The 13,865-nt window shown below is 28.7% G+C and overlaps 2 protein-coding genes across 2 annotated transcripts; one reads left to right on the top strand and one right to left on the bottom strand.

The window, feature by feature from the left end:
* Positions 1-8,020: 8,020 nt before the first annotated feature.
* Positions 8,021-9,043, bottom strand: OCT59_001101 (uncharacterized protein; the record flags this gene model as incomplete). The annotated part of the gene is made up of 1 exon (XM_066139313.1): positions 8,021-9,043. The coding sequence occupies one exon, from the start codon at positions 9,041-9,043 to the stop codon at positions 8,021-8,023; it is 1,023 nt and encodes a 340-aa protein (XP_065988728.1).
* A 387-nt stretch (positions 9,044-9,430) lies between these two features.
* OCT59_001100 (uncharacterized protein) lies at positions 9,431-9,910 on the top strand (the record flags this gene model as incomplete). Its single annotated transcript, XM_066139312.1, has 2 exons — positions 9,431-9,487; positions 9,641-9,910. 2 exons carry the CDS (start codon positions 9,431-9,433, stop codon positions 9,908-9,910), a joined length of 327 nt encoding a protein of 108 aa, XP_065988727.1.
* Positions 9,911-13,865: the final 3,955 nt, after the last annotated feature.

Genomic DNA, 13,865 nt, shown 5'->3' with positions numbered 1-13,865 from the left:
ATGGAATTTGTTATCGCTTTGTTTTATTAAAAACAAAAAATTTATCTTTTAAATGAAATTTAATTGAAAATTGATAACCCATGTCATGAATATTGCTTTTTATGTATAATTCTGAAAATTATTTTAAGAATACAAATAAATAGTTTGATAAATTAAATTTTATTGGCTTGAATTTTTACATGATGATTATTAAATTATTCGTAATACATTTTATGATCTGCATAATAATCAATCAAAGAAATTACGTAACAAAATCTTGCATGGTAAAAAGATAAATTGCATAATTGTTTATATACTAATTCTGTAATTTGAAATAAAACTGTGAATAAAAATAGAAAACAAATAACAATAATAAAAATAATTTAATAATTTAATTTTATCACAAACTCATTATTTTAAAATTTATTGTACTAATGCCGACGTGGTCATCACCATATTAGCACTAGGGAGAAATTTCAGGCAAAATTTCACAAGATTTTTAACTCTGACTGGAACTCCACCCTAACCCTATAAAAAATCTTATCCGTTATTTCTGTAAAAATTCCGTAAAAATAAGCCTTTTACGGATCCATTAACGAAATAATTCTGGAAATATGCGCCTTTTACGGAAAAAAAGATGGAATATAAAACACGGATCGACTTCTTTTTACAGGGTAATTTTGGTAGTGGCGATCGTTATCACTAATGAAACTGATATTATTTATTCATGAATTATATATGTTAAACAATATTAATTATCAGTTTATTCAGTTATTCTTTTAAGTTTACATAATAGATATTTTTATTTTGTTCGGTTATCTCATATTACTATGTATTAGCATATACTGTAGCAAAATTATTAGATAGCGGCATAAGAATTGCATTATAGGTCCTGTCAAACAGATAATATTACTGAACTGAATGATTTAAATCAATTACAGCTGATTTCATAATATATGGGGCACCCATTTTTACTAAACTCAGTAAGATTCGGTATTACTCAGAATAAAATAAAAACTACACCAACCAGTGCTCCGAATCTAATAATATAATTTTTACCTTATTATGAACTTACCGAGTTTTACCGAATGTACCGAGTCGTCTCTCGGTATGTCCCGTATATTATGAAATTAGCTGTAATAATCTAATGCGGTATGTGCTTCGATCAGTTCGAAATCCATAATCCGGATAAAAACTTTTAATTAATAAAAATCCGGTTAAAAAAAAAATTGTTATAAAATTTCAGCTCTACGCAACATTAAATACTACTAGAAAAGTTATTAATTGTTAATGGTTTCGGAATTTGACGATCCGGACGAATCCCGTGGATTTTTACCCGGATTTTCGGAACAATCTGTACACGGATCGAAAGTACTACCAATAATATATATAATATATAGATATAAAATTGAATAATACAATATTAATAATATTAATATATAATCTTTTTGTTCTATTGGTATTGACATAATTATGTGGCAATTTAGATTTTGTGTTTTGTGATTTTTGGTTTTAAAATATCGACCGTCGGGATTTAATTGTTTCGTAATGTGAATTTCGTGATTTTGTACCAGACCCGAAGGAATTCATTATCCGAATCCACTAAGGGCAGTGACGTTTATTACGTAATATCCATTTACTATAAGCCCATACTCCCCCACCCCCATGTAATATGAAAAATCTTACGTTACACTTATATGTTATATGACCTTTAAATACCCTCCCACCCCTAAAATATTACGTAATAAATGTCACTGCCCTAAGTAATAAAAAAAAAAGCAAAAAGAAATTTAACTAAACATCTTATTTCCGTAAAAGCATACCCACAATTCCTAAGGGTATTTAAAATATAGTAAGATTATATCTAAAAAGAATTTATTGCAAGAGACATTAGTTGCCTGTATTACAAAAATAAATAAAATAAAATTTCCTTATGAATAAATATTTTACTTTAGGAAAAAGACCGAATAATGTGTAAATAATTAATGTAAATTTGCGTAAATTATTTTGCGTAACAAAAAAAGAAAATAAAAAATATTATTAGTATTTCATTATATTTATTTATATTATATTTAAATAATACTGCTGTATATATTATTTTTTAACATAAAGACTTTAGACTATACCAATTTTATTTTATTTTATTTTATTTTATTTTATTTTTTGTAGTATTGACTGACAACGTAATATAGTCGGTAGCGCAATAATTTGTTTTTGTTTATTCTATATCTCCAATTAGATAAATTTATTAAGAAAATAACATCTACAGTTGCTTATTTTTACATATTTAATTAATATACTACTCAAGTCCATCTTAACACCATCTTATCAAAAAGTGGTTAACATATACTTTTACAAATTGGTAAATTGTACTGTATTATTGGAAAATATTAAAGTGTAAGAAAATAATTGGTTTATTTTTTGAAAAAGAATTTATATTACTATCAATTAGTTTGTTATCTATAGCAGCTTATACGAACAATATAGGGAATTGATAACTCCGAATATCGGAAATTAGAAAATCAATTACACAATTACATCATGTTAATTATCAATGTTAATTATCATGTTAAATTTGACTGTGTTACGGTAATGCATTTAGTAATATCATTAGTCATTACGAAATTAAAAATAAAAATTTTTTATTTGCTCTTATGTAATAAATAAAAAATTTTTATACCTAAATTATTGGTGTGAAAAAGAAATTGAAGATTGACGTTTTTTAATCGTCAACATATTTAACATACTAAATAGTCGATTAAAAGAATTAAAATTAAAGTTGTGATTTATGTCAACTTGAAATGTTTTGGAAATCATTACCGGAATATTCTATGTTTAATCGGAAAAGAGTGAAATGATTACAATGATAGCAAACAATAAATATAAATTTTACCACCCATATGGAAAATTAATTGGAGAAAACTCAAGTTAGATACGATTTTAAAACGGCATAATTACTGTAAATATTCCTGTAATTGAATTTTATTAATTAAAAAAAAAAGTGATTTTTCTTGTGAAAAAAAGCACGATAACAGATATTGTAAAAAACTTGTTTTTTTTCGTTTGTAATAGAACACAAATGCTTTAAATTTTTCTTCTTTTTCCTTTCTAATCCATAAATGGGAATTTATTTTTGGAGTATAATATACTGTGTATAAATAAATATCTAAATATATTTATTAATCCGAAGTGTAACGAAGGACTATATATATTTATGAACATTTAAATAGCTTCGGACTTCCTATATAACGGGTTCCGTTTCCTAATTTAAATGTGATATTTAGTTGACGGTGGTATTTACGCCACTTTGTGACGTTCACCAATACGCCCATGCAGATCATGTATTTATCCTAACGAATTAAATTATAATTTTTTTTTTTTAATTTTAATTTCTTTAATTATTAGCGTTAAGTATGGTAAATTATGAATTGTTAATGAATATTCTTTTTTTGTAATAATACTTATTCGGTTATTCCTATTTGTTCTTATAATAATTAATAAGTGTGTCGGATAATCCTTTTAAGGGTTACGGTACGATTTACAGACAGCCATTTTACCGACATGTAACTTCATTTCACTGAAACGCCATTTTACTACTGAAAATGAGCACCTCTCTCTTTACTGCGTCTTAATTTCAAATTATTCAAGTAAAATTTAATGTTTTTTAAAAATTATAGGCTTAAATTACAATTATAAAATTAAATTATTCAGTAAACAATATCTAATTTTTTTAAAAAAATTAGTAATCTAGTTTCATCACATGATAAATAATTATTAATTATTCAGTGAAATCTTATTCGTTTTTAGTGTTTTTAGTGATCGGGGAATCGATAAATACCAAATATAAATATTTTTTTTTTAATTACATATAGTAAAAATAAATAACGATATTGTCTATTGTTGATCATGGCTATTGGCTATCGGCAAAATGGTGATTCGTTGAAATGATTATGGGAAAATGTGCGTCGGTGAAATGGCAAGTCGACAAAGCGAAGTCATTAAATTTTATGTCGGTAAAACAGGTGTCGTAAAATAGATGAATACGTTTCTAAGTGATGATTATATCATTTATAATTCTTTGACTTATTGTTTTCCTTTAACAGCAACTGCAGCAGAAGTTACGTTATTAGTTGATTTTGTGAAATACTCAACCTTCATTTACACACAAAAGTGATAGTCAAATTTTTATTTTTTTTGATAATAGACAGGTATCGATTTCTTTTTTTTTTACATTACTAAATGGCTTTTTAGATATACAAGTTTTTACTATTACCTTTTTTTTAAAAAAAAATACAAAATTTCATATTATACGAGAATTTCTTGTAATTCGGAACCACTGATCAAGAATACGCTCCTGCTCCTATCTGTATACATATCTTTCCTTAATTTATAAAAAAATTTTGACAATTTCTAAGATATTGGCAATTATTAATTTAATTGTGTTGAAAGCATAACATTATCTTTAAAGATATGCTTTGTGAATAATTATTGTCGCTTTTCAAAAAAAAAAAAAATAAAATAAAACTTTTTTTTAAGGATACAGTTGTATTTCTGAATTTTCATTAGAAATGACTGAACGAATGAAATAGCTTCTTACTGATTGATTTTTTTTATTGAACCAATCAAAAAATTTTACGTAGCAACTTTACAGTAATAAGCATTATAAGATTGGAAGTTTTTGAAAATTCTAATTCCAATAGAATTTTCATTGGAAGTTTTTAAAACTATACTAACCCTATAAGAAATATGTATACGGAAAGGATACGTTTTGTATACATTTTTTGTACGTTTCTATAGATTCCGTATACAAATTCCGTATATTTAATAAGCAATTCATTTTTGAACATTTTTTTAAAAAACTAATGTATAAGAAATGTATACGGAAAAAATTAATCATGCGGAATGTATACGGAATTTTTAAACTTAATATTTTTAGAAGATAATTTACAAAAATCCCGTATCATGACACGAGATCACATGATTGTTTATTGTTTTGTTATGATACGTTTTTTGTTTTTTATGTAAACCCTTACTTTTGATGAGTTTGATCTTCCGATCTTTCCTTTCTGTCTTTCCTTTCTCTTTCTCTTGTCTTATTTTTGTTATTTTTTCTAAATTTTCTTTTTTCTTCGTCACCCCCTTTTAAAAATAATTTTTTTTTTCGTACCTCACTTTTAAAAAATTTTTTTTTCGTCACTCTCCTTTGAAAAAAAAATTTTTTCTTTTATTCCCACTCTCCTTTTTTTTAAAAAAAATTTCTTCTTTCTATTTCTATTTCCTCTTTATAAAAAATTTTTTATTTTTCTAACTTTGACGTCCTCCCTTTAAAAAAAAATTTTTTTTTAACTTTCCTAACTTCGTTACCCTCTTTTTAAAAAAATATTTTTTTTGGTTTATTCTTTATTCACCTTTCTTTTTTATTTATATTTAATTTCATAGGCCAGCAGATTTTTTTTTGTGAGAATATTCAGTTTCTTTTTTCTATTTTGTAGATCATTTTGGGAGTCCTTTTCTTTTTGTAGGATGATTCAGGATTTTTTTCTTTTTTTAGGTCAGTTCAAATTTTCTTGTTTTTTTGTAAGTTGGGTTTAGATTCTTTTCTTTTTGTAGGTTGTTTCAGTTTTGTTGCTTCAGAGTCTTCTTTTTTTGTAGGTCAGTTTTGGATTTTATTTTGTTGTTTTGGTTTCTTTTTCATTAGACGCCTCATAATTCTTTTCTTTTATGTAGGTCAGACAGAGTTCTCCTTCTTTTTTTGTAGGAATGCTGACCTTTGGTGACTTGGACGATTGCAGATATTATATGAGGGAGGTTTTGTTTCCAATCTTTTTTTTTGTTCTTTTAGGTTGTTTGACTCCAAATGAACCTGAACTTATAGATAATTTTGGTTGCAATAGGTGGTTTTAATAAGGAGGGAATTTTCATAATGTATTTGTACTTTGTTTATTTTTTATTTTTTATTTAATTTAATAAAGTAAAATTAGATTTATGTAAATACAATTATAGTAAACTGTAATACAAATAGTAAATTCAGTGACCAAATCGTATAAATTTCGTGATAAAATCAATGATCAAATCATGTAAATTCCATATAAATCCCGTGCAAATTCCGTATCCAAACCATATTTTTAGTGATACGGAATGGTGCATTTTTCCGTATCCTATTATTTCTAAGGAAAAAAAATCGTATAAAAACTTTATAAAAAACGTATCCAATTTTTTTATAGGGTAACATGTCTATATATAGTATAATATATTATAATGTGAATAAAAATCATTGGAAGGCCAATTCAATAAAAAGTCATTGGAAACTTTCAATGCACATACTGGTAATAAGTAGACAATTTAAATTCAGTGATTGCTAAATTGATGCTGGCCAGAATTACATATATTATCTCGTGATATAATTTATCCTCGAAAACATCAAAATTGCAAAATAATTTTGGCCAGAATTATGATGTAATTTTTAAATAACTAGGTCGATTATCATTTATGACCAAAGGCACGTGACCAGTCATTTGGGTCATTTGGTTTGGGTCGCTGGCACATGATTCATAAATTAAAGCCGCAGTATATCTCGATATTCAAAAACTGAAAATTTCAAATTGATTGTATTAACAAGATGATATCGACAATGCTCAAGGTAGTTTCTTACAGAGTTGGGTTAGTAGCTCATTTTAATTAAAAGCTTTAAATTACGGAAATTAAAAGGATCTAAAATTTATAAAGTAAAATTGTGAAAAATAAATCTTGGATAGATATAAAATCATCTTACTGAGCGGAAAATCAATTTTCCATTGCCGAAAAAAATGGGTATAGTTAGTTATACGAAATAAAATCTTTTAAATTGGATTTTCAGAATATTTTGCCAGATCGTGGAATATTTGCATGAAAATAAAACATCAGGAATTGTTACGGAAAAAGAATTTTGAAGGTAGTCTCTATAAATTGTAAATAGTACGCTAAACGGCTAAAGTACAATGAAATTAAATCTCTATCATTTTGTTAAGATGAAATATAAGGATTTAGCCGACAGATGAGTAAGTATAGGTGTTCAAAGAGATATAAAAGTATGAAAAAAATTATACTGCCGGTCGCAAAACAATGATAACAATTATTTTTCTCCCATTTACTCTTAATCGTAGTTAGTTTCTTCCTATCATGATCGTATCCTTAATTTAATAACATGAAATCGATTAATCTTATTAATCTGGCAAATGAGTCCGCTGGAGTTCAAAGCGGTTAACAATACCGTGTTTTAATTTACATAAAAAAAATTCTTTGCCAAATAACCCAATACTCTTATTCTAATGTAAAAAGCTCGAACATGTAACGTAAATTCTTAACCTTACCTAAAATTCCACATCCACAAAGTCTTTAATGTACCTGATGTATGGATAGTCAAGGAAATGAGTTTAAGTTAAAAACAATAACTTTGCCCCGCTAATTGTCAGTTAGTTAGTATTATCCGATTTATAGCAACGAAAGTTATAGAAAACGCATACAGTATAGTGTACAATACAACATTGTATGAAAATTGTGGGTTTGAAAATAAATTTATTACTTAAACTACATAATGACGTAAGAAATACTAAAAATGTTTATGAAATTACACAAACTTTTCACTATTTATTTTTCTAAATTATTGAATATTACTGGAGGTTTTGAGAGTCAAAATATTTGCCAATATATATAATTAATATACTTTAACGATTTTCTGTGAATTTTATATATTTCAACTGATGTTCGTGTTTAAACTTCTTTTTTTCAAAAAAAAAAGAAAGTTACTAGGTAAGAATTATTCAAGTAATACGACATTTTCTAACTAGTATATCTTTATATTACTTCAGTTTATCAAGATTATTAATAAATAATATTTCTCCTTATAAATTTTTGTTTTTTATAGTAATGATTTCAAAATTATATCTTGAAGTAATATTGACATAATCCTGTGCTTTATGCTGCTGCTCTTTCTAATATTTTATTATCATTTTTTCAGTTTGAGTTCCACGTTGATTAAAAAAACCTTGGCATAAAATGACCTTTATCGGCCAGCAACTTTCTGATATAATTCCAATGCCTTAATATCATTCGCTTCTGTTCCTATACCGAATAAATAGCAATTTCCGAGCTTATACATTGAATCAAGATGACCTTTATCGGACGCCTTTTTATATAATTCCAATGCCTTAATCTCATTCGCTTCTGTTCCTATACCGAATAAATAGCAATTCCCGAGCTTATACATTGAATCAAGATGACCTTTATCGGACGCCTTTTTATATAATTCGAATGCCTTAATCTCACTCGCTTCTGTTCCTATACCATAATGATAACAAAATCCAAGTATATTTATTGAATCAAGATGATCTTTATCAGCTGCTTTAGTATATAATTCAAATGCTTTAATTACATTCTCTTCGGTTCCTGTACCAAAAAGATAGCAAAATCCAAGCTGATATATTGAATCAAGATGATCTTTATCAGCTGCTTTTTTATATAATTCAAATGCCTTAATTTTATTGTACTCAATTCCTATTCCACAAGAATAACATTTTCCAAGATTATATATTGAAATAATGTGACCCTTTTCTGCTGCTTTCTCATATAATTTAAATGCTTCATTATCATTTTTTTCAATCCCTATTCCATTTTCGTAACATTTCCCAAAATTATATGTTGAAACAACGTGACCCATATCAGCAGATGCTTTGTATAGTTCGAAAGCTTTAATTTCATTCTTTTCAGTTCCTATTCCATGTTGATAACAATATCCAAGCTGATATATTGAATCAACATCACCTTTTTCAGCTGCTGCTTCATATAACTCGAATGCTTTAATTTCATTTTTTTCAGTTTCAATTCCATGTTGATAACAATATCCAAGATGACGTAATCCTGAAAAATTATTATCACTATTATCATTCATTTGTATTTTTACTTTTCCATGTTTTAATTTGAGAGAATTTTGCTCCTCTTCACTCAAATGGTTATTAAAGTTGTCATTTATTAATGTAGTATTTTGTTGAATAGATTGTGGACCTGTATTATTCGGTGGTTGACACATTTTTTTGTTAAGATGGTCTTGCATGCGTTCAGGAAAGGAAAATGTAGTATAATCAAAAAGGAAATGGTAATCACTGCAGCCACTGAATATTACACATTGTTAATTATCATAAATTGGAAAATGAGTAGTTTGAACAAAATTGGTGTAGATGTTTCAACACAAACAAACCGAAAATCGGTGACTCGGATCAACATTTATCCGAAACTACACGTGATATGAAATTTACGACATTGGAAAAATGAGACATGTACGAAAACTTACAAAGGAAGCTGAACACAGAGAAAAATTATTTATCAAACGCCGCCTATATAAACAAGGGAAACCAGATACGAGCAAAGTGGATCGAACATTGTCGCTCAAAAAAAAGGACGTGAATATTTCTTCAGGATGTTTGATGCCAGATTGAAAGCAATAGATATTAAGAAAAGATATAGCTGGCAGGCGGTGAAAAAATTAAACTCAAACGAATATAAAGAATCATGAAATAGTCAAAAATTACGTTAAAACATATGGTGGTCATTTGGCTAAAATCGTTATACTTATAGTTAATAAGATTAAACATATACAAATTTGCAATGAACGATAAACTCGGTGAAGGTCTCCAGATACGATTTAATTGGCCAAAACGGATTTTACGAGAAAACGGAGTTCCGAAAGGCGTCAAACAATGTCGCTTCATCATCTTCTTCGGAAGATGAACAATTTTTTGAAGCATCAGATAGCCAATCGGGTTCAAGGATACCGAGCATAGAAGAGCTAGAAAATTGCAACAAGTTGAACGCAACATTTAGCGAACGCATAAATAAATTAAACGAAGGCACAGCCCCTACCAAAGGAATAGAGAAAGGTGTAGAACTGGAAAAGTAAGAATTAAATGAGAACAACAAACGCGCAGTGAGTATCCAGGAAACGAGGGATAACGATAGCGATATCATTTAATCAAACAAACCTTTCTGGGAAAAGTAAAATTTTGGGAACATCAGGTATAAGATTTAACCACCCATATAAGGAATTATAGTTTAGTATCGAAATACGTTTCCGCTGATTGGAATAAGATTTAGTTTCATAAAATGCTCCGTATTTTTCTTTCGACATAATGTCGCCGCCTGTCAATAATGTCAAAGGTAGGAGTGGTTCACACTATTCTAAATTGTTTTAATGTAATGATGTAGGATGTATTATAACTACTCGTAATAGGGTATGTTGACTCATTATGTAAAAGACGTAATAATCGTAAACAAAATTATTTCGAATTAGAAGGTCCAACAGCTGGGGAGTCAGTGGGAACCGGTCGTCGGATGCATCTTTTGGGTCGTGTGGAGAAATCTGGATGAAGTAAGGTTAGTGTTGATGGTAGTGTCTCGCTTACGCTGACGTGTTTCAATTTCTTTGGTGTTATCAGACGTGCCTGAACGAGGAGTACAGTGTATCCAATGAGTTTGTGCGACGTAGTCTAAGTAATTGATTTCAAAGTGGGCGTGTTCCTTTTCTGTTATATCAGGTTTCGTAACATTTTTGTGTTTTCCGGCAAAAACCGATCGACGTTTCATTTGTTGATGTAAATCATTGCTGAAGTAGGAGAGTGAGGGTCAAATTTATTTACACTTGTACTGTAGTACGCAACGCGAGCTTTGTGTTGTTTCTCTGCTTCAAGTTTTTTACGCTTGGATTCTTGTTCTTGGATATCTCATTGGCGTCTGTATTCTGTTTTCCGTTCTTGATCATAGAGATATTTAAACCAACCAGGAGAACCTGGGGCTAAGTATTTCGAACCTTCTGATGGTGCTGTGTAAACGGGTGTAGTTGGTATAAAAGGGCGAAGATTCTCAGGTATGAAAATACTTTGCGGTAAAGAGTCATAGTTGTCAACTGTGCATGTTAAAGGTGATAAAATTTTTTCATGAGGGAATTGTGTTCCTAAAATTATAAATTTGGGTGAAGGAGGAGGATCACTTGATGTGCTCTCGGTAGGATTGTAGGAATAGTAGAATTTGTCTTAATGATGCGTTCGCGTGCTTTTGAACTAACAGAAAAGACAGGAACGAAAAAATTGTAATCGTTAGGGTCTGGTTGAATATGTTTTTTTAGTATTTGAGATGTTTGATGGATTCACTATGGCAAATAGCGAATTAATTTTCACTATATCAAAATATATTATAATCACGTGATTTACATATATTTTCTTTATTTTTTGTTGACTAAAAATAGTAGCACAAATTGATATAGCAACCTATAAAAAATTTTATCCGTTATTTCTGTAAAAACGAGCTTTTCACGGATCTATTCACGGAAAATGTAAATAATTCGATAAATTCCGTGATATAAGGTTATTAATTCCGGAAATATGAGCCTTTTACGGAAAAAATATGGATAGACTTTTTTACAGGGCAAAAAACCTGACATTCTTTTTTGGAATCATAAAAACCTAACTTATTAAAATATGAATTTTTAACATTGTAAAAATTTTGCATATAACAAGTATCATGTGATAAAAATTATTAATGATGCAACTCCTTAAAATTCACTATAGTGAAAATCTTCAGCCATTTTACTATATTTGTTCTGACATTTATTTTCGAATTACAAAGTACAAAGGTTTACTATATCGAAAATTATTGATCATAAAAAAATCTGTATTGGAGCTTTTCTTCATTATAGCAAGTTATTCACTATACAAAAATTCGTTATAGTGAGAGTGAACCGTAGTAATGTAAATATCACTTACGAAAACTTATAATTTTCCAATTTTCCAACCCTTTCTTGTTCAATTCTTTCAAAAAATTTGAACGTTAAACGAACAATTGAAAGTATCGCAGAATGTCGCGGTAATATTGCTTGCTTGCAACATAAAAATCCCTCACATTTATTAGTATATATATCATACTAAAATCTTGAATGTTTCATCATACAAAAAATAACTTCTTCAACTGCAGAAATATCGAGAGTAATTATGTTATATTAAAATTCTAGTTAATTTATCAAAAAAGTCGATCATAATCATTCAAATTTCGTTATAAATTTCGAAAAATTTATTCAATATGCGTCAAACTTAAAATTGTTAAAAATTTATATGTATCGTTATTAACAAAATAAAGAGTTAGCTATTGTAAACCATTTCTCGCGCTTTATTAAACAGAAATTATTCTAGCAACAATTTCCAACATTACAAGTTGACATAATTTTAGTTCTTTTAATTGACTATTTTGTTATTTTCAAGGATATTGCACGTTAAATAATTTTCAATTTTGTGAAATGATATATAAAGTTGCATTTTAAAGTATCAAAAATTTTGTGACGATACATCTTGATGAAACAGTAAACTTTCAACTTTGCTAGAATATAAAAATTTCTGATATTTAATTTGGAGGTTGGAAATTAGAATCGTCGAACTAACTTTATCATTTTCAAAAAAGTTAAAATTGACGTCGATCACGTTAGACGGTGACAAAAAAAAAATACACAAGAAAAAACCTATGTAGTGTGTGTAACAGGATCATAGAAAACCTTTTTCTTTTGTGCTTAAAGGTTAAAAAAAAAATCACGTAATATTTTATCAACCTTTTGAAAGCGTAATAAGATTTTTAGCATAAAAAAAAAAAATTTCTATGATCTTGTATTTTATTACATACACATTACATGTATTTTTTTCTCGTATTTTTTTAAAATTATTATTTTTTTTGTCATCATCTTACGCGGTCATTTTGAAAACGGCAATAGTCAAAGGCCTTATCCGATTAATTAATCGGTTAATAATATTGTTTTTTGGTTGCAAATTGTACAAAATTTTTTTTCACTTATACAGTAGTTTTGTGGGAGTCGTTTATTTTTATTCTTATTTTTAAAATGTAGACAGAGGCAAGGTTAAACGAGTTTATGGAACGAGGCCTTAACGAAGGCACTACAAACACCACCGTACGCGTTTAAACCCAACCTCCTCCCAAAAAGAAATCGCCTCGCCTGTTATTGACAAAACAATACTAGGTATGGCCAGCACTGTCTAAAACTGAACGTAAAGAAAAAAAGAAATTATATACATGAAAAGAATTATCTAATTTAAAATCTATATAAGAATTATAATGAAGAAAAGAGGCCCATCCACCCGAATGCAAATAGTTCGAAGTGATCAGAACCAACCACAAAGGGATCGGAGAACCGAGTGATGCATCGTCGATACCATCCGGGATCACATAAAAGGGGTGTTGTCGAGAAGAAGACCGAGTGATGGAGCGCTAGAAGCGTGATTAATGCGGACACGGCTCTTAATCCTGGCGGAGGTAAGTTTTTTAGAAGAATCAAGTGTCGGTAGTTGAGGGCGTTTACGTTTATCTTTGCGCAGAATATTTCTGGCTCGTTCCCAGGCGTGAAGCTTGTCGTTATGCGGGATCCAAATATCTTTAAGAAATAGTTGAAAAATGAAGTCATAAATTCGAATATAATTTTCTTAATAATACTATGCTTGTGGGTGTATGAATATATTATATTATAAAGGTCTTGTGGGACGAGTTGATGAATCAACAAATATACATCATGTGTGTTGTTATTGATGGTGGCAAATAATGGTAAGCGATTAATGCTGTCTATGATAAATTTGATTGAGTTTGGATCAGGAAGATGAGAAGCCATCGAGTCATGAAGAATTTTCTTTAAATGAGATAAATTTGATTGCAAAGAGGTTCGAAGCGACGGGCACAATCCTAAATGGTCATTAGTGTCTAAATGTTGAGAGCTGAACGGGCAAGGAATACCAGTTGGGGTAAAGGTCATGATAATGTTTAAAAAGGACGTCGCCACATGGCAATGCATGGTCGAGACTCTTGATTTT

This window comes from Rhizophagus irregularis, chromosome 1, assembly GCF_026210795.1.
Source record: "Rhizophagus irregularis chromosome 1, complete sequence".
NCBI classification, from domain to species: Eukaryota; Fungi; Glomeromycota; class Glomeromycetes; order Glomerales; family Glomeraceae; genus Rhizophagus; species Rhizophagus irregularis.
This window is presented reverse-complemented; position numbering and strand designations above follow the sequence as displayed.